The 21,877-nt window shown below is 37.0% G+C and overlaps 2 protein-coding genes and 2 non-coding genes across 4 annotated transcripts; 1 reads left to right on the forward strand and 3 right to left on the reverse strand.

Moving 5' to 3' along the window:
* Positions 1-289: 289 nt before the first annotated feature.
* On the reverse strand, positions 290-362 carry trnav-aac (transfer RNA valine (anticodon AAC)). Its single transcript has one exon. It is a non-coding gene; the product is annotated as a tRNA-Val (tRNA).
* A 244-nt stretch (positions 363-606) lies between these two features.
* On the reverse strand, positions 607-678 carry trnae-uuc (transfer RNA glutamic acid (anticodon UUC)). The gene has a single exon. It is a non-coding gene; the product is annotated as a tRNA-Glu (tRNA).
* Positions 679-2,851: 2,173 nt separating this feature from the next.
* On the forward strand, positions 2,852-14,104 carry alox5ap (arachidonate 5-lipoxygenase-activating protein). The gene is made up of 5 exons (XM_006643022.3): positions 2,852-2,991; positions 3,666-3,765; positions 10,713-10,783; positions 11,476-11,557; positions 13,780-14,104. The coding sequence occupies exons 1-5, from the start codon at positions 2,922-2,924 to the stop codon at positions 13,940-13,942; spliced, it is 486 nt and encodes a 161-aa protein (XP_006643085.1). The 5' UTR covers positions 2,852-2,921; the 3' UTR covers positions 13,943-14,104.
* Positions 14,105-16,839: 2,735 nt separating this feature from the next.
* Positions 16,840-20,414, reverse strand: LOC102691121 (mesenteric estrogen-dependent adipogenesis protein). The gene is made up of 5 exons (XM_006643048.3): positions 20,129-20,414; positions 19,845-19,978; positions 18,866-18,981; positions 18,358-18,543; positions 16,840-18,028 (listed from the first exon to the last, which is right to left on the reverse strand). Exons 1-5 carry the CDS (start codon positions 20,338-20,340, stop codon positions 17,933-17,935), a joined length of 744 nt encoding a protein of 247 aa, XP_006643111.3. The 5' UTR covers positions 20,341-20,414; the 3' UTR covers positions 16,840-17,932.
* Positions 20,415-21,877: the final 1,463 nt, after the last annotated feature.

Genomic DNA, 21,877 nt, shown 5'->3' on the forward strand with positions numbered 1-21,877 from the left:
CGAAACGTTTTTTGCGCCGTCATATTTTATCTAGAGTCGATTTCAAAACCTAACGCGGCCTTTGAGTAACATCTGACAAAGTCAAAAATGAATCGAGGTGCATTTGTTCCAGCGATCGTAACTGCAAACCATAAAACTAGAAAACATATGAGTTTAAGAATTTAGGGGCTGCTATTGCATGTTTTATGTTTAATCATCTTTCACCATAGAAAAAATAAGATAATATTTGCATTTTGTAACGCTTTTATGTATAAAAAAAACACATTCTAACATTTAGAAAAAAGAAAAGTGTTTCCGCCCGGTTTCGAACCGAGGACCTTTCGCGTGTTAGGCGAACGTGATAACCACTACACTACGGAAACAAGTTATGAGATCGGGCCCTAAATCGCTTACTCAATACTCAACGTACTCTTGTTTTACGTTATTGTGCCTGCACATATACGTTGTCTTTAAAATGTATGCCAAAATGTTTTGTGATACATTCATATTATTGGATTCCTGCCTTAATTATTATATTTCTTTAGCAGATTTTCAGATAGAGAGTTTAACCGATTTCTCGCTCACATTTCTATTTAGGTTCTCAAACCAAATAAGAAAAATACTACATTCCCATACCGGGAGTCGAACCCGGGCCGCCTGGGTGAAAACCAGGAATCCTAACCGCTAGACCATATGGGATGTTACCTAAATATTCGGTTTCCGTGCTTATGTATTAACAAATGAATTCATCATTACTCAAATCTTGTATTTGTAACTCGTACGTTATTGTTGCGGCAAATAAAGATTAATAAAATGCACAATATGAACTTTCAATTGCAAGAACCTCTCATAGCAACATAATGACAAGACCAAGAGCCGGCAAAAACAGAAGACGAAAACTTACATACGAGAGAAGATAGACTCTCCATACTGCTTAGGCTAACTCGTTTGGTGCTATTGATACTGGTTAAACCAGGACTAAATAATCTGCAGTCTTCTCCGACTGACATAATTTCGCACTTTTGCTGCAACCATCTCCTTAATTAATTGCTCAACAGAGCAATTTAGGAGATAATTGTGTCAATATACTGCAATGGAGTAGCTCGGTAGGGCAGTAAGTGAAGCAGCCCCTAGCCTGGTCATCTGAAGATGACATGCAGCTGTTTCTTAAAATAAGCCAACTTTGACAATATGGTTGGGCGTTTTTTTTTCAAGACACCCAGATCCTCGTAAAAAAAAAAACTCACATTTTTCTCAGTTTTAAAGGCACATTCCCCTCGTTTCTCATTGTGTCCCCTGGATAGTGTTTCACTGCGGATTCGGAAGAAGTCCATTGGGCTCAATTTGTCAGAGGCACCTGTAGAAATAGTTTTTGGTTAATGTGCAAAAACAACAAACTGATGTGTGTGAACACTTGAAAGAGTTTATTAGCATCAGACTGCTGTCACATTTTTAAAGAGGAGACAGTTCTCTTTTTTCAACATTTAAGGGACTTAGGGTAAAGAAGAATGAACAGTATTACACCTCTTCCCAAACCATCTATACATTGTGTTGTTTCCAGCGTTTGGTTTCCAGTGTGTACTAGTTCATAGTTTAATTTTTATGTGGAAAATGTGGACATTATAAAGGCAGAGGAAGCCATCGTTTCTTGATTCTCTTTCCTTCTTCATCGCGAGTGAACCTGAAACCTTTTATTTTCAAGAATCTGCAAATATTATTACATACACTTCAAAAACATTCAGTATATACATGTTAGAATATATAGGCTTACAGATAAAAGTATCCCATCTCACTGTCTTTAATATATGCTACACTCGGTGTTAGCAAGACAAAGTGAAACATCCTTGAATGATGACTTTGCAGGTTTATAGCATTTTGGTTTTCTCCGGCTATATTACTCAGCTCCTGAAGAAAAGTAACACAGTCACACACCACTTAAATAGTATGAAAAAGCAATAGGGAATCAAACAAAAGGCACACCTTCGGATTATAAAAACATACCAAAAATATTATTCAAGAGCAGAGAGATCGAATGCAATCATGTTAATGTACGGTAAGGAAATAACAGCTGGTTGCAGAAAACAGGAAAATGAATGCAATGCTCTTACACAGCACGTTAGGAGCAACAGTGTGAATAAATTTGTTTATGGCCTCAGATAAACATTTTAATTTGCTTGCTTATTCAATCAGGTGTGTATTCCAACCTGCAATTTTTCTGCAGATGAGAACCAAGCACCCAGTCCTTCAGTGCTAGTGGCCTTGATTTTTAATTCATTTAAGCTTTTTAGCATCTGGCACGCAAGATTGGTTTTGTTCCCATCTAACTCTTGTGAAATTGGCCATGTATTTGCAATTGCCCTTTTATATTACACAAAAATATCAGTCAAGGTGACACTGAATGCCAATGGTTCTGATAATAGCAATGCAGAGAGGATAATTGCTACAGTATTTATTTCCGAAGGCCAGTGACATGTCACTGACATTAAAATAAAAGAAATTACAAAAAACGGGACCATGGAACTATTCCCTGTTCCCTGTAAGTTAATGGTAAAAACAGCAGCTATATATGTGATACAAAAATCCAGGTAGCAGATGCCAATGAGAAAGACTAAAGTGATTGAGTCCCATCATCTGCCTGTCCAGACTCCTCATTTTGATATGGCAGGGCTGTGAGTGTAGTGTCAGGAAGGGCAAGTTTCTCTGGAGGATGGCATACAACATACATTTCTCGTTTTTTGCGAGAAAACAGAGATTTTTGAAAGAAGAAAAGCTGAAGACATTCGTGTCAATATTAGGATGGTGTTAGGGTCTCAACCAGGAAATACATTAGTGTGATGAAAGATAAAATCACTTCCTCTTTCCGTATGCATGATGTCTCAGACAGCTTGTAGCTTAGTCACAAACACACACTCTTCAGTACGCAGATCAGAAAGATCACCATCATGGAGCTTGATATCTTGGAGAACGTGTATCTGCTCGTCATCGTAACTCTGCTGAGTGTCCTGCAGAATGGTGAGGGGGTATTTTCATTCAGAACAACCTGCTGAAACCTGCATTCTTTGATGTTTTTTATAGCTAAATTTGAGCTAGGCAAGCTGTGTGATCATGATCACTATGTCATACTTTGAACAATCAGTTGCATTTTTCCATATTAGTCTTTCTCTTATTTACATTTCATTCTAGTCTAGCTTTTCATGAATTTTTTTAACGAGCACGCTTTTTTTTCATTGAATGTATTAAGTTATATTTGTATAATAACATTTTCTACTGTGTATTTCCCTGTGAAATCAAGTTAATTAAAACTTGATTAAATTGAGGACCAAATATTAGCTTGATTGAAATACTGTGTATGTTGATTGTAAAGTTAACTTGAGTTTGTCACGTTTTATTTCTTTAGTTGACCAAATAGTTTGTATTGCTCTGTCACATTTTGATGCCACTGACACAACCATAGAGAAAGTATTGACTTTGTCTAATAACTCTCAACACTTCTCTCAATATAATTTTAGAACTTTTCAAACTGTGTAAAAAACTAAAAGCATAGTCTTAGAAATGCATTGTTTCTTAAGCTTTTGAGTTGTGTCTGAACCAGGTGACTTAAATGAAGATTAAGACACAATTTATGATTGCTTTTTAAGTTGCATTGAGGGAAGTTTAAAACCACTCTGCTATTTTCCTTGTTTTAGCATTCTTTGCCCAGAAAGTGGAACAAGAATGTAAAACCCATAATTCAAGAAGCTTTCTGAGACCGGGAACACCTGCTTTTGAGCGTGTGTACTGCGCAAAGTAAGTACACCCATTTCTTTAAAACCAAGCAGTAATGTGTTGAAGTACAACGCCCAGTATCTCTATTAGTCAATCAGAGGATTTCTCAAATAGTTGCAAATGCCTGAATTGTAACAATATTGACAGAATCCATTTTAGCTGAAATTCTAAACTATTTTAAGTGCTAAAGACAGTCTTCACCTTGTGTGACAAATGAAAATGATGGGTTTCCAAATTGAAGGGAAGCAGACTGTTTACAGAATCCCAACAGCTTTAGATTTTCAAAGTATCTCAGGTACACATAATGTACCTACACAACAGGAGAATTTTATAACTGACACAGCAACATTTATAATTTATAACCTATTTAGGTCTTTATATATTGTCATAAGCAACATGTATGGGACTGAAATTTGCAATGTACATGTGAAGTGTTAATGTAATAATAAATGTAGTTTAAATATAAAATATTTATAATGTCTCTGCTGTCTCATGCTAAGCAGGGAAGGATCTTCTTTCGGGTCCTTATTTCCATATCTGGCATGCTAAAAACATTCAATGGTTGGCAGTGTATGTTTCTACACCAAACACAGCAGAGAAACAGGCGATCACAACTTTGCATATTATGCTGTAGTTCTTTTCCCTGTTGGGTGGCAAATTGACCAAAGAATTTACATCCCTGTCTGAAAGTCTGTCACACAAGCTGAAAGGAGAAAAAAAAAGAGTCTAGGTTTTTTTTGTGTTAGGTTCTTAGAGTACGATTAAGGCTGAATTGTGTATTTAAAGCTTTGAGGTTTCTTGTTTCTAGCCCACAGATGAAGTCAGAGATGGTTCACTTGGCTGTATGCTTCATAAACGTTCTGCTAAATGGGGGAGGATGGTTGGTGATGATGATATCATTTTCTAAACCATCACTAAAACCTACTCATTAATGTTACAAAGCTCATATTTGTCTTTCTATTTAGAATTGTTTGCCAAGTAATGACAAAAATATTAACATCACCCTCTTGATATAGGAGATATATCGAGATATGTTAGTGTTATGATAACAATTAAAACTACAGTTATATGATTGTCTGTGAGCATCTGCACATCTCCAAAAGCTTTTTATAATTTAAAAGGTAGGTAAACAGCTTAATACAGTAAATTACCATGAATCAACCCAGGATTTGGAGTGCAAAAACTGAGAACCAGTTTTTTGTTTCCAGAATTCATGGTTTTTATGCTAAGTGAATGAGTGACATATCACAATGGCATTTTTAAGTTACAATAAATACCTTTAAAAATATATTTTTAAGTTATATTTTTAAAATATATTTTTACAATATAACCCCCACTCTAAAACAAACCAATGAGTAGTAGTACTACCAGTGAATAGCAAAAGATACTTACATTTCCTAAGAACAAGACTAGGGTACATAGTTAAAGTATTGATAAAGCCCTATGCTGCATTCATATCCATATATTCACAAGATATATGGATAAACTACTCTCAAATTATGTTTCAAGCACAAAAAATCTTGGTAGATATTTAAGCAGAGTATGATACCGAAACTGTCTTTGAAGTGTTTGAAAGTTGTCATGAAGTTACATCAAACCTATTTATTTTTTCTGGCAGTAAGTCAAAATGACTACACTCTTTATTTGATGTGGTCAGTTATTTCTAAAATAATCTGAGCAGGAAGCCTAAGATAAAACTAAAAAACAAAGGTGATTTCCATTGCGTTGCAAAAGTACTCATACCCCTGCAACATTTCCTCATGCTGTTGGTGTCTGAGTTTGCAATTGTGACACTTTCAAACAGGACTTTACATTTAGAGTCTATACAATCTACTCCAGAAAGCTAAGGCTAAAAAAATCCCAGTAGTATGTAAGTTAATTATAAAGAAAATGAGAATATTCAGAGTTTATGCTACAGTAATTCTAGATCAGTTCAGATTCAACATTTTGAAAGGTAATAAAATTATTTTCATTAGGGACAGAAACACCCAAGAACTGAATGCTTTGTGAATGCTTGGAACACTTGGTGAGATAAGTATGGCTATAGGATGAGGAGGCCCGGCCCCCATTCAAATTGAGTGAAACAAGGGGCAGCTCCAAGGTGGAGATGGGGCAGAGGAAGGATGCTTGAGACAAATGCAAAGGGAGGCGTTTGAGTTCGGTATACAGTATATAGGTCATTTTGTAATGATGGTGATTAGGTACAGCTGTCTGAGATTGACTTGTCGTTGATATCCCCCCAAACGTCAGCTAATAACTTCCATGTAATGGACTCTGCAAGTAATCAACACAGTTTAACTTAATGGCAGATTAAATGCTTCTGTCCCTGTTGGTTCCCTCAAACAGATATTGAACTTCAAGTCACAATTCATATATTGACATGACATCCCAGATATTCCAGTCCCTACGCAAAGCTGACCTGGGTGTAGGAGTGCCAAGACAGAAGCCTTTATTGAGAAAGACTCATCTTAAATGTCGAAGAAGATGTCTTGCAGACAGGTGGTTTTATAGTTCAAAGAGACAAAGAGACAGAAAGAGACACAACTGAACCTTTTGGTCTAAAAGCACAACTTCAATGAAGCAGAAGCACAACACAGCACATCTCCCATCATGCCAATTGTCAGACAAGAGGCTGACATCAAGCTCTATGTTATGGGGATGCTTCTGCATGAGAAGTTGATGAGACGCTTGTCAGGTCAATCAAAAGATGGATGGAGCAAAGGGAAGCTAAAGGTGAATCCTACAGAAACACCTGCTTAAGTTACCCATTGATCTAAAACTGCATTCGTGACCTGGTGCACAAGGACAGACCCATACTGAAGTGGTCTGACAAGAAGAGAGTTAATGTTTTGGAGTGGCCCAGTCAATCAATCAGCAATCCAAATCAATGTTCACCAACCGACTCTTCAGAACTGGAGCAATTTCGCCATGAAGAATGTTAAGAATGGAAAAAACTACACTGTGCAAAAATGATAGAGAATGGAAAAAACTACACTGAGACCTACCTGCAAAAATGATAGAGACCTCCTCAAAGTTTCTCTTCTTTTTAGGTTTTACTGAAATTCAGCCTCCTCCGCATATACAGTAACACTTTTGGCAGGGGATGAATACTTTTGCAACCTGCTGAACTATATATATATAAGATTAAAAGCATTAAATGTAGCTCTAGCTAATACATATAATATATAGTATTCCCGCTCAAAAGAGAAGCTTTTTTACCACATCCTGTACATCAGTTTTGTTCTTTTTAGGACTAAAATAAGAGAACTGCGGACAAGAGTGTGAAAAGAAATGTGCTGACAAAACTCCATTTGCTCATAACATTCCTGCAGTCCACCCACCCTCAGTTACTTATGCCATCACTCTTGATAAATACAGTGTTGATCCTCGGCTTCTTTGGTAGTTAAATGACTGGTAGCCTATGCTTCTTATGATACGTTACAGCACTGCTGATATGTTGAAATCGACCTTTTAAATAGTATTTTCTTCAACAGCTGTGCACACCTTGGGTGCCTCTGGTTAGAAAAAGTTTGTTAATACTGTGATATTAAAAGAAATTTAAAAAGCAGTTTTAAAGAAGTTCATAAAGTTCTCATATTTTAGTCATTAATAATATGATAATCATTCTATTTAAATTCTATTTATACATTTGCACAAAGGATACTGATATTTATTATATGACAATTCTATTCATTAGCACCTTTTAACAAACTCAACGCCCTGTACAATAGTACACCTATAATTACAACAGAAGCAAAAAAAAAGTGTAAAAAAAACCCTCAAAGCATGCGTTTAGTGAAACCATGGTAAATCACAGAATATAAGATAAATGGATATGTCTTTAAGCAAGTTTGGAAAATGTTGAGAAGCTCTAATGAATTTTAACCATGAGTTCCACAGATGAGGTGTTGCACAAAATAAGGCTCTTCACCTATTGTGTGGACCCTGGTCTTTGTAATAATAAGACAACCTTAATCATCAGATCTCAGATTTAAAGACTACAAATAAAATAACTTGTAGATATTCCATTCAGTGCATTATATGTGAGCAGGAGAACCTTGAAGTCGACTGAATCTCACGGGGAGCCATGCAATTTACAAAAGACAAGAGTTACAGTATGTGTTGACATAAAGCACTTTTAGACATCACACAAGTTGCAGAATTCCAGACATACTGAAGCATAGAGTTTTGAAGATACCTCAGTCATGACTGGGGTAAGTAAGATATTACAGTCATATAATCTCGGTCAACTAAAAATCTTACCACACCCAAAGTCATCAACTTTGCAAAGCAGATGTTTGGTCATGGTGTCAATGGCCATTATCTAAGTTTTGAACAGTTAACCATACAAAGGTTCTCTTTTTTACTTCATATCTTGTAAGTGCAAAAACCACAGTGGTAGTATATTATTTGGCATGCAAATCATTTGCAGGGTTATCAGTATAGTAGTGAAATCCATGTGGTCCAACCATGATGGTGAATGGAAGAATGCAACATGTAAATACCAAAAAAAGTCCCAGCACATGAGCCTGTGGAACACTCTGAATAAATGTCACAACAACAGATTTTAAAAAAGCCCCAAACCTGAGTTTATAACAGATGTTCAGGAAGACAGTTAGAGGCAAATCTTGTCCAGTTGCACTCTTCTACATATATATACATCTCACCTTTTGTGCATTTCTCACTCGCCCCTACCTCCACCTTATCTACACCCTTGCAGCAGCTCCCCAGCTCATTCCTCACAGAAGTAATGGGGGGGCTCTTTACAGCCTGTCCACCATTCCCTCAGCTAGGCAAATTATACCAAATAAACTCTAACACATGTATTCCTCTGTTGCATTCATTAAGATCTAACTGAACTAATTAACCTAACTGAAATTATTAACTGAATTACAAACTGATTTCTGGTAACCAAATAGGAGCCAGATCAGTGAGGGAAAGTACCCATAATCTGTAGATCATTATCCATGAGATCTAGTAGGATGTTGTGATTGTCAGTATCAAAATGCTGCACTTCAAATATATTACTGTAAGTGGCTCACAGAGAGAAGCCATTAAGAATCAAATGGACTTATTGGATTATTAAGATACTAGCAATGACCCTCTCCCTTGATTATGAACTTTGTAACTTCCATCCATGTTCACCAATTCATCCACAAGTATGTGCAGTGGCTACTGAAATATGGGAAAACCGCTAAATGTATTATTAATTGGACAGTTCAACAGGAGGGTGTTTGTATGTGACCTGTGTCAGGCACTTCTGAGAGTGTATTCTGTTTCATTCTCATTATACAAAGAGCAATGGAGGACTTACAGTATTGAAGTACTGTTCTTCATGATTTTAGGAATATGAAAACATTTCCCAATGAACTGACGTTCATTCATACTAACAGCAAATGTCATGGTTGTGTTAGTTATCCTGCTGTGGTACATTGATACAGACACTTATCATATCACCAAACCAGATTTAAAAAGAAGACTGAATCTTGTATTTACCACAAACCATTCCTTTTTCTAAATAAGTGTCTGGGGCATCTGATGGAACATACGCAACAAGGTTGTTTTAACTGTTTGAAAAAATATATGAAAAGTTATCCTTGAGCAAACCTTTGTTTTAGCTTTAGGAGGGCTGAGCACACCCTGTCTGGCATTTGTTTCTCAATGCATGCAAATCATGCATGCCTCCGTCTCAGAGGAAGTTCTGGTAGTGACATCCAGCTTGTGTAATCCTGCAAGTAAGTACATTAAATGATGAAATCCTGCCCTGCATTGCATTGATCCTTGGATTTCATCACTCTAACTGCCTTTTTTATTCATTTTGTTTGTTCTTGTAGATTTTTGAATATTCTGGTTTTAAAATAATTGGTTAAAGACAATATTAATCAGTTATCAGTTTCTCATATTTTGCAGACATTTCACAAGCCTGATTTCTGTTTCATACACAGTAATGAAAATATGAAGGCTGGATGACTAAAATTAAAGTGCATATTTTCTGCTTTGTCATTCACTCAGAGTCATGCTATGTTGTCTTTTTTGTCATATTATTATTTTTTTTAATGTGCCGCACTGATAAGCTAATACAACAAATCTTAGATCTAACATGACATCTCAAAGCTGACCTCTAAAAAGCACAGCAGGGAGTCAACTCATCTTTGCAAAAGCCCTCTGGTGAAGCAGAATTACACACTCTTGTGAGTGCAGCAATGACATTCTCCCCATGGCATAATCAGTCATTTCAATCACTTCAGAGGATGTATTTTTGCTGAAACTCTTAATTCAGTAGTTCAGTTGTCAAATTATAATAACAATGAAATGAGCTGATGCATGTGAATGGATAACATGCTAAATACATTGGCGGTAAGGAAATGACATGGCCGACGGAAGATAAGCGCTGTTACAATCCTTTCACTAACGTGGAATGCACCAGGGAGGCAGCTGCAAGGGTGAAGTTGGCGTAGAGGGAGGTGAGCTTTGAAAAGATGTTTAGAGTTGTTAGTAGCCAGCAAGTATTTATAGATTGGAGAGAGGATGTACTACATTAGAATTTGACATCCTCTCAAACTTCTGTTGAATATCAACATTTATCATGGCTAATGATTATCAAAGTGAAGATCAAAGCGAAGACACAACGGCAGGCTTTGTACAGGACACGTTCAGTATAAAATGTGCAGCTTTTGAAAAATATTACAAAATGAAATAGCAGTAAAAATGCACATGAGCTAAGCTATTCTCTGAAATCAAAACAGAAAAGTTTTAATTGCTGGCTGCTGCCTTTTTTATTTGCAATTGCTACTTAAAGATGCTATGAGTGTACGCAGGTAACACATTAAACCACATATCCTGTAGAAGGAACTTCTGGTGTACCACATCATAAACACGCAGAAAGCCTTCAAACAGTTCTATTGTGCAGAGTTTTCTTATTCAAATGGATCATGATCGTAAATACATCTATCCTGTATTCTTTTTAGCCAGAACTGCATGGATGCATACCCCACTTTCCTTGCTGTGTTGTGGTGCGCTGGGATATGCTGCAGCCAAGGTAAAATAAAGGGGAAATTTGTCTATCCTTACTCAGATCTGCAGAAGAGTCTCCTTCACACTCAGCAAATTGGAAGCCCATGCTTCACACTTCCACCTGAATCAGAAAGAGCTGTGGTGACTAGTCCCTACATTAAAAATCAAATCCCCTTTATTCATTTTAAAACACTCATTAAAAATGTCATTCTTCTGAACATTTTAGATGGGCTTAAAGAATCTGGAATTCATTAAGGTAAACAAAACTTTCCATTTCACTGATCCTTCCATCCATCCAAACTGCTTTGTCCAATGCAGGGTCGCAAGGGAACTGGAGCCTATCCTTGCAAGCAACACAAACACACACACACTCACACAACAGGGCCAGTTTTGCCAAATAAATTAGCAGTATATTTTGGACTGTGGGAGGAAACCAAGAGAACCCAACCAAACACAGCATGAACATACAAACTCCACACAGATAGCACTCCAGGTCCAAAATTGAACCCCGGGCCCCAGAGCTGTGAGTCAGCAATGTTAATAACAGTGCCCCCATGTCACCTCTAATCTAGTGATGTGAAGAAAAACAATTGATCAAATAATTTAAAAAAAACTATAATTTGATGCAGCCATTAAGCTCTTTCCACCTTTTATCAAATCCCATTGAAGAACTGGAGGGGCTGTAGGATCTAACTCGTTGTTCCTGATGTTTTGTAGCCCCTGCAGCGTTTTCTGGACTGATGTACCTGTTTGTCAGACAAAAGTACTTCGTTGGATACATGGGGGAGACGTCTCAAAGGTATTCACCTAAAATGATCTTAAACTGCATGAACCAAGAATTCAGACTCCAAGTCTTCTGAGACAGCTTTAATGCAAGCACTCCATTCTTTCTTGATCCAAGCGCACTCACATCAAATTAATTTATATGTAATCATACCATTTAGCTTATGACACCACTGAAAATAAACACCAAATTCCATCTTACACAAAACATAAATGAAGCAAGGTCTTTAGAAAATTCTTGAAAAATAAAATACATTTTAGAAAAGCATGGTGACAAACATTTCAAGGTTTGTTTTTGGCAAAATAATGTAACAGTTCTGCTTTTTGTTCATGTGAAAAGACCAAATATTTTGACCGTGTATTGAAAAGATGTGTGAGTGTTGTGCATTCTATTAATATAGAGTGAAATTATATAATGCCATCATTATGTTGGAAATATTTTTTTTCACTTAGAGTAGCTTTTAGAATTTTAGCAGTCAAGGATTTACCTGAATAGGGAAAACTCAAACTATTGATATAACTAATAGAAAGGCGGTTATTACGGATCACTTCACATACACTAAAAAAATTGTCATTACACCCTTGAAGGAGGTAATAGCTGACTCCTTGTGTGGCATTATCCAGATTTATCAAATGACCTTCAGAGTTAATTCAAATGTTAGTCAAAGGAAACAGGAAAAATACACAGGTTAATAGTAGGAAAACCAATACAACAGAACATGCGGCATGCCAATGTATGAGAAAGCAGTTATTTCATTGTGATGGTTTCTTTGTGCTACTCATAAGGAATACAAGCCACTTCCAGTGGTATGTCTGCTATTGTTCCCTTCACAGACACTGAAGATTGCAAGACCTCAGAATGATCAATTTTATTGCAGCTGGAGTTGAATAAAAATCATCCATGATTTAATAAAATGAGAAAATGCCCAAAGCATCTGTTTTGTAAAGCGAATGAAACTTGCATGAATCAGTGAAACAACAACAGTTTTCAAAATTTCTGTTGAGAGATCAGTTCAGTTTTCCTGTTTTTTTTTTCCTCATTTCAAAATACAACTTTCTCTGCTGTATCCAGAAAAGCAAAAAAAAAAAGAGTACTTTATCAGTGTACATTCTGCAAAATTAGCCATGCACATGGTTGTGGTCCAAAATGATAATGCATCAGAGGGAGTAACTACACATTTTCAGAGATAGCCTGGGTGTGGTCTTTTGCTTTGCTAGCAGTTTTTGGTCAAATACAATTGCATGACCGCAGCCACTGTTCATGAAAATTAGAATGGACATCCTTAATACGAAGTTCTATGCTTGGCAGACCAGCATGCTGCAGGATATTTTTTACATCGTATTTGCCCGGATGCTGATTTGGTTAGGGTTGCATGTGGTTACTATAACTGATTATATATCTTTGAAGCCTGACATCCTTATCTGTTTGTTCTGAAACGGGCTCCATCCATTTTCACACAGTGTCATCAGAAAACTGATGCTACCTCTACACAGAGGTGGAGGCATGCTCTAAAGAAATGTTAGGAAATGACATTTAATATGCACATACAGCCCATGGATAAACAACAGAGCATATAACTTTGTTAGCTGGTACGAGTAATACAAATACATTTATAAATTGTAATGGGTAGGACCACGAAATGACATTGACCAGTAAATTGCTTATAATCTGTCTAAAGAAATACAGGTACATGTATATCATTCTTGGTGTCTTATTTTCTTTATTTATATACAGTATGTTTCCTTTCTTGTAGTGCCAGCAGAGTTGTACAATCTAAATGTCCCCCTGAAGGAAGAAAAGTTGCATTATTGACTGTTACATCTTCATTAATGGCTCTGCCACAATTCCACAGTGTATCTAACAAAAGCTGAAAGCTGGGGATCCTTGTAAAGGGATGGTTCATGAATGTGAGCTCTAGGCCTATGTGTAATGGTTCATAATTTCAGGAAACGAAACTAAGCAAAATCCAGACATGAAGTCTTCACAGTAAAAGCTCAGAGGTATTTAGCCTTATGAGTTTTATTTAATTCCCAATTCTTAAAGACAATGCATTACTAATCCAGTATTATTCTAGATGCTGTACTGTCACCAGGCACTGCTACATTAATGAATTCAGTTCAACAAACCTTATAAATAGGTCATGACATATACCACATCTCTGTGGTACAGTAGTACTGTTTTTGTCAGAAACACTGTCATAATCTCTAATGTTGTTTTGTATCCTTTTGCCTTGTCAGCACTCCTGGGTACTTATTTGGCAAGCGCATTATCTCCTTCCTGTTTCTAATGTCCGTGGTGGGGATCCTCAATTATTTTTTCCTTGAGTATTTTGGAAGTGACTATAAGGAATACATTCAGACAATCATGAAGGCTTCGTCGGCTTTGCTTCTCATCCCATGAAGATCTGGTTGAAAACTTGTCTGTTAATCATTCTTAAAAAGACAAAGCTTTCCCTGGGCACTCCAGGGAAAAGTCAACTCATTATCTTTCTGTCTTTCATTGCTGTCACCTTAAAAGCCTTGCAAATAATAATAAAACCTGATTTCCATTTGCTTTTCCAAAGAGTGAATATTTATTTCATTTCAAAAAAGAGGTTTAGTAGCAATCAAATGCACTTGTCAAAAATTCCCTCAACCTGATGCCTTGTATTCTCTGTAATTTGTCATTTTAAAACTAGTGTCAGACATTATTTTTAGATCCCAGACACAGCAGACACATGTATTTTGTGGTATGGGAATTGTTTAATCACAAATTAAAAAAGGTATGATTAAAAAGTAGATCATGAAAACAAAATGTAAGAAGAGAAATGACACATAAAACATGAATTTGCTGTTTTTTGTTCTCTGTTGAAAGGTGTCTGATGTGTTAAGTGGTATATTAAAAAATTATATCGTACATTCATTGTAGTTTCATAAAGTTTTAAAAACGTAATATATTAAATACAGATGGCAAACATCCTGGGATACACCACTGAACTATCCACTGTTAAAGAAGAGGAATTTTGCTCCCAACATAACGATATTTAAATTTCATCCAAAACCAGGTTTGGTGCTTATCTGGGTTTTCCTCATACAGAGTCATACAAAGCTACTTTTGGGAACACCCATTTTACATACTTTGTCTTTATCCATCGTTGTATGTTCTATTATAGACAAATACTGTATGCACATCACTAGCATAAAACTGCACATAGGTTTATATACTGTATACCGTTTTTTATAAAGTTCACTAACTGTTCTGACTGTAGGCACTTTTTTTGAAAAAAAAAAAGAAAATGAAACAAATACTTGAGAAACCTTTGGTTTTGTTTGAAGGCATGGATTAAAAACAAAGCTAAGTAAAATGCAAAATTCAAGCTTGTGCTTCAGATATGTTTTGGCATCAAATCTTGGCAGCTTTAAACGTGAAGGGACAAAGTGTCGTTCATAAATGACTTAGCGGAAAGTAGCTTAACTTCCCCAGTAACATTTTTTGTAAGATTTTAAAGAGATCTGTTAGAAAATAATGTCTGGAAATTACCATTAAAGATAAAGTTTAAAGCATAAGATGTGAGCCTTATTTATCATTATTATTACTACACTGTGATTCATCTACAGGGTAAATCTTGCTACAGTATGATTTGTTTGCTTTTTACAATGGTTTCTATGCTCATGAAAAAAACTCAAAATGACTCAGAATGGGAATGTAAAGAATTAGCTTCCCCTGTCCATCATAATTTTAGTGATTGCACTCTAGGGCTTTATTTATAGTAATAATTATATATGCTACCAAAAAACGTAATCTTAAAGGAGTAGCCATTAGCTGCTACTGTATAGTGTCTCTCACCCCTAGTAACCTGAGTGGATTATGGAACTGCACTAGTTTTTCTAGTGTGGCAAACTAAAGTCAAATAAAAAACTATAAAAGCAGCTCCGTAAATTTTATGAAGCCATTTACTTTTTGTTTAATGCTGCTGAAATCTCTAATTTTTCTCCCCGGCTCACTATTTTCTTGGCAGCCCTAAACAGGCGATGAGAGATATGACTCATGGGTATCATGGCAGTTCGACAGTGCTCCTTTTACTGAAAAAGCAGGACCATTTGTGAAGTGACTCTGTGTTGCACAGAAAACCAGATTTTGTGCATTTGCACATGGAAAACATTGATTTGTCTGAACACACCCTGTACCCATCCTCTTTTCAAAAATAGTACGGAAGATTAAAATACATGATCTGGTCTTTTATAATGGTACACCTTTTTGGCAAAAGATGTCTAGATCCTTCATACAAGAAACATATTTGAGGTCGGATTGATTGCTGGAAACATGTCAGCCATACTGGACCAATAGTCTCCCACGATTCCAAGAAAAGGGAATTTTAATGCCTGCCCTTTTGTTGTGAGTGTTGAGTGCAGATTCCAAGGTAGCAATGAAGCAAAAAGGAGTGACATGGTACTGTACATTGTCCCTTCAAAGTTTTCTAAACTCTCCCAGGAAAATACACCATACTTTCACACACACATTAAGTGTATCTCCCTGCCACCCACATCCCTTTCCTATACCACAAATATGTAGTGGGTTGTCAAGAAAGATGTCAAGAAAAAGAAAGAGTAAGGTGACAAGTTTTCAAACTCCTTCATTAAGGTTTAAGGGTCTTAAGGATGTATCCATATGTCTTCATAAACAACAAGTTTGTGTGTACAGACTATTCTTACATTAAACTGAATGGACACAGCTAATTTATACGATTGGACACCAGAATTTCTTAAGGTGATTGTTCCACCAAACCATTAGACCTTAATGGGAGACATGAGTAATACTAAGAACTTTGTCTTTACACAGACCATTAGCAGTGTTCCGTGGGCAGTGCGACTGAGCTCATTGCGTTACATTATTTCACATATTGCCGAAGTAGCATGCATGTAGTAAATGCCACCAAACAGAGCCACAGGCAAAGGCACACTATTATTAGTATCATTCCAGAAATACAAGGTGCTGTGAGTCACTAGAACAACATGGACCCAGTGCAATATGATCTAAGGTTTTCAGCAGGACAGGATATTTGAAAATACACACCTTCCCTTTTAGTGTTGCTGCGATACCAATAACTTCTATTGGCAAAAGTTAGTTTAGCTTTGGATTACTATTTTGATTATTTGTATACTATGGAAAACATGGAGTTTAGAAGTATATACTGACAAAAGTTGACCACTTTCGTATATATGTATTTTCATTGATCAATGAATAATAAAGACCAAAAATCCAACTCTTAAATGTCTTTTAACATAAAAACATAGAAATACTGAAAACTAAAGAAAACATTATTTAATCTTTATATCATAATTTATTAAATCTTTATACTGTAATTCACAATAAAAAGACAAGTACAAAAAAGCACTTACAATGAAAAAGTTTAAATTTCAACCTCTCTGAAGTACAAATACAGCACTGTTCAAAAAAGCAGTCTTGAATAAAGGAACAAAGTTAATCAAATAGCGCCATCTCGTGGTAACTGAAACAGACGCAGGCAAATATTTGTTAAAATAGTTACCATTGCCAAAGGTGTAGCACAGGAACCATTACTGGGCCACAATTTACATTCAATCACAAAGGTTTATTCGAGGCTTAAGATTGCAATGTTGCAATACTTGGATATATGCAGATATACTGTTTACATAGTACTAGTGCTGTCAGTAAATGCAGAACCATTTTAAAGTTTTAACTTTAAAAGAGTTTTATAATATTCTCAATAAAGTTGTTTTTTAGGTGGTTCTTTCAGTGGACTGAGGATGGACCAAACAGAAGTCTCTTCAGTTTAGATTTGAACACTATCTGGGGAAGACTGCTATACAGGAGAAAACATACTCCCACATGTAGCTCCTATCGGCATGGATGAATTAAACCAGCCCAGTCTTAGGCGATGTCAGTTGCCAGACATGCACAGAGGAGTTATAAAATCAAAGAGGCAGCCAGGGCAGTGTTGTGGGAGGGCCTGGTACACTACTGCGAATATTTAAACAAAAAGGCTTTCTGAATAATCACCAATTAAAGTGACGGCTGCAACATTTCTTGCAAGCAGAACCCTAGTGATGGAGGGTGATGAATGCCGAGTTGGAAGACCACTGCACTGGACAGGTAAGGAGGAGGGGGAAAAAACTGACAGAGAATCCCAACATTCACAAGAGGCCTTTGCAAATGTTTTGGAAGAGAAAAAAAAAGACAATGGATGAGATCTCCATGGCATGGAAACACGAGTCTGTCCAAACTCTCATCTTCTGACTGGAAACAGAGGGATCGGCTGACAGTTTCTGAGCAGGCGCCAAGAAGGCTTGGCATGTGTCTGTGAATGTGGGTTGACACCCAGCCTGAAAAGGCCTAATTGACAGGCTGCTCGAAAAGTAAGTGAAAAACTGTTTATTGCTTTTTCTGCACATCCGGGTCTAAGGAAACAGAAAGAAAACCCTCTTCTGCTGTCTTCTCCTGTTTTTCCTTACTGGTGACGTGAGAAAGCTAAGGAAAGATAAAAAAGTATGACGCATTAGATTTAGACAAAAACTGGACAAGGGATGACTGAAAAGTTCAAATACTATCATCACCTCCAAATGAAATACTAATTCGCAAAAGTCTAGATTCTTCTAAGATGGAGGTATTTATTTAGGGGAAAAACAGAAACTTGTAAATTATGGTTGGGCATTTTAAAGCTTGTATTTCATTTAAGGACACAGATTAATTTTAGAAGCAATTCAACAGTTTGAAAGAACAAACTGGGAGGGTGAAGAATCCGGCACCTGGCCAACAAGGAAACCAAGAAAACGTTTAGAAAGCGGAAAATAAATTACCTCTCCTTCTAGCGTGAACTTCCGCTTGCTTAAGCCAAGCCAAAATGGGAAGTCAAAGAGGGCATCGGAGTGGTACCTCAGTGTGATATTGGTATGCTGCCAGAGGGGTTTCACTCTCCTGCCCTCAAGAGGGATTTCAAACCCCCTCTTATCCGCCCAGCTCTGTAGCGCGTCTTCCACATCCATCTGAAATACCAGCCATTGGTTAGAGTTGAGTTGCCACACAGCCCACTTGCCCAGGTGAAAGGTCATTAAAGAAAGAAGGTGTATCAGGCATAGTTACTAACAGCCTACCCATGTGTTTCATTATAATCTACAAAGATTACCCAGTTAAAATGTCTGAGCAACACCACTTGTTGGCTTCTCATTTACTTTATAATCTGAGGTAGAAAAGTACAGTCAATGATGATTTAGTGATTGATCAAATATTTGTTTTCCTCTCTCTGCATGTATCTATTGGAAGAAATGATAAAGTAATTACAAGAATGTGAAGTGGTAAAGATCTTACTTGCACTGCATAGCTTTCTCCGGCCACTGATGAAATAGCCTGGTCTAGGCCTCTCTCAATCTCCCACTTAACCACAGGGTTTCTGCCATTAATGACCACAATGAATTGTTGTAGCACTGCAGTCAGAAACACGACAATTAAAACAAGTTTTGTCTGCATCACACCCTACACCAAAGGAAATAAATGATTTCATGAAATAGACGACGCAGAATATTAATTAAAGCTCTACAAAATTATGCATTTTCTCCTCTACTTGTTTTCTCTTGTTTAAATTCCATATCCACCCTCGACACAGGCAACTGTGTTGTATCCCTGACTCATTCCTTCATACTTGTTTGCCAAACGATTCGTTAGAAAGTATGGTTCATCGAGGCAACAAAAACACTTAAGTTGTCCAAAACAATCACAAACAACATCAAGTAAGCGCAAGAACGCAGATCGAGCCACCACACACTAAAAGTAATCTCACGTCAGTTTCAAGGGAAATTAATAAATTATATAATCAAATATAATAAATATTTTTATTCGCAAAGAGTGCAGAGCTACACCTTATTTTGAGACGCAGTTCGAGAATTATTCTAGTTGCATTTAAAATGAACACGAATATAATGTCTGCGAACTATTATCACTGAAAATTAACATTGCCAGGACTTGACATTTCCGTAAGTCCTGGATTCCTCCTTTTCGGGTAAAAGGACAGGTTCAACCAGCAACCGCAGGTAAACCGGAAAACCAGCTTCAGGCCTACGTCACACTTAAAGACGTATCATTTAAAATATTCATCTTTTACACCTGTACTGTTGTTTTCATACCTCTATGATTTAAAACCTATTATTTATAAAAGTTTCGCTATTTTTCCGATCACAGTTCTACTAAGCAATATATTTCACTAATGCCACAGATATAATACAGCAGGAAAGATCTGTTCAGCCCCCTTTGGAAAGATAAATCTTAAACAGCAGACTAGTTAATCAAATACCTTCAGCCGCTTTCTCGCTTTTCGTCTTCAGCGCTGGATTGAGCTCGCAAACCGAAACCAGGATAAAAATTAACTGTGACGTAAGCCTTTTCCTCAGGTCCGTATAATCTTTTAACGAATGCACTGTGATTATCCTGGGGGAGTAAGAAGAAAATATTGCTAGATATAGCAACATGTACATTATATTTCATGTAGGCGTACATTACATTCTGGTACCCAAAGACTGATTTGTATAGTCTACAATATTCTACAAAAATATTTTTGTCAAACGGTTCGGTACGTACCTTCCTGGAGAATGCTGAAAGAGGACTTTCCCTTTTGCAGAGTTGCACTCATCTATAAACACGCAGAAGCTTCCCGGATCGTATCTTACAAACCTGTATCCCGAACCTCGGACTTCTACCTTAAAGCCAGACGGCGGCTCCCGTAAAAACTCTTCTAACTCAATAAGTTCCATGTAGAATCCCGAGTTGGCATTAATATGCATTTTGTTCATAGCTCTTTCCCAAGTGAGACGTCTCCCACGCTCCCACCACTTGCTAAGTTTTGCACTAAGTGTTCTTTCCCTCCGGGGTGTGAGTATGTATGAGTGTGACGATGCGTTTATGATGACATATTTCGTAGGCATCTGTCTGCTGCGGTGATTGTCACGTACAGGACTGGATAAAATGTTTCTTACGATGATTGTATTTATATTTGGAACATTGTTTTCTAACGTGGCTAAATATGATAATCCCAAGATTTAATTGGAAATTAGGTCAAATTGTGAGTTACATTACTAACAAGTTGATTAGGCATTATCCAATCTATTATCAGAAATTAGATTATTCCTAGTGAAAGTCACGGTGTCTGTCCCTGAAGCATACTACACCCTACATTGTTGTGCACACATAGTTAACAGACACCCTCAAACCTAGACTGAATGACTTTTGGAGGTGAGAGGAACCGGAGCATCTGGCAAAAATATAGGTGGGCACCATGCAAACTCCACACAGAAGCCCCCTCACCACAATATAATATAGGACCCAATAGATTGTGTAGATGCGCTAAGCAACTACATATTGGCAAGAGGCTAATGTATACATTACCAGTCATAAATCCTGACTTTTAAAGTACGCTGCAGTTTTTCATTATTTGGTTGACATGTACAGTGGTGTGAAAAAGTGTTTGCCCCCATCCTGATTTCTTATTTTTTTTTGCATGTTTGTCACACTGAAATGTTTCAGATCATCAAACAAATTGAATTAGACAAAGATACAAGTAAGCACAAAATGCAGTTTTTAAATGAAGGTTTTAATTATTCAGGAAAAAAAAATCCAAACCTACATGGCCCTGTGTGAAAAAGTGATTGCCCCCTAAACCTAATAACTGGTTGGACCACCCTTAGCAGCAACAACTGCAATCAAGCGTTTGCGATAACTGGCAATGAGTCTTTTACAGCGCTGTGGAGGAATTTTGGCCCACTCATCTTTGCAGAATTGTTGTAATCCAGCCACATTAGAGGGTTTTCAAGCCTTAACTGCTTTTTTAAGGTCATGCTACAACATCTCAAATCGGATTCAGGTCAGGACTTTGACTAGGCCACTCCAAAGTCTTCATTTTGTTTTTCTTAAGCCATTCAGAGGTGGACTTGCTGGTGTGTTTTGGATCATTGTCCTGCATCAGAACCCAAGTGCACTTCAGCTTGAGGTCACGAACAGATGGCCAGACATACTCCTTCAGGATTTTTTGGTGGACAGCAGAATTCATGGTTCCATTTACCACAGCAAGTCTTCCAGGTCCTGAAGCAGCAAAACAGCCTCAGAACATTACACTACCACCACCATATTTTACTGTTGGTATGATGTTCCTTTTCTGAAATGCCGTGTTACTTTTACACCAGATGTAATGGGACACACACCTTCCAAAAAGGTTCAACTTTTGTCTTATCAGTCCACAGAGTATTTTCCCCCAAAGTCTTGGGGATCATCAAGATGTTTTCTGGCAAAACTGAGATGAGCCTTTATGTTTTTTTTGCTCAGCAGTGGTTTTCA

The sequence above is a fragment of the Lepisosteus oculatus genome, chromosome 5 (genome assembly GCF_040954835.1).
Source record: "Lepisosteus oculatus isolate fLepOcu1 chromosome 5, fLepOcu1.hap2, whole genome shotgun sequence".
Taxonomy (NCBI): domain Eukaryota; kingdom Metazoa; phylum Chordata; class Actinopteri; order Semionotiformes; family Lepisosteidae; genus Lepisosteus; species Lepisosteus oculatus.

Coding starts and splice junctions, on each gene's coding strand:
- alox5ap (XM_006643022.3), top strand. CDS start 2,922: ATGGAGCTTGATATCTTGGAGAACGTGTATCTGCTCGTCATCGTAACT. Junction 3,766..10,712: donor GAGCGTGTGTACTGCGCAAA/GTAAGTACACCC, acceptor TATTCTTTTTAG/CCAGAACTGCATGGATGCAT. Junction 11,558..13,779: donor ATGGGGGAGACGTCTCAAAG/GTATTCACCTAA, acceptor TTGCCTTGTCAG/CACTCCTGGGTACTTATTTG.
- LOC102691121 (XM_006643048.3), bottom strand. CDS start 20,340: ATGAACAAAATGCATATTAATGCCAACTCGGGATTCTACATGGAACTT. Junction 19,979..20,128: donor TTTCAGCATTCTCCAGGAAG/GTACGTACCGAA, acceptor TTACTCCCCCAG/GATAATCACAGTGCATTCGT. Junction 18,982..19,844: donor AAGCGAGAAAGCGGCTGAAG/GTATTTGATTAA, acceptor TTCTGACTGCAG/TGCTACAACAATTCATTGTG.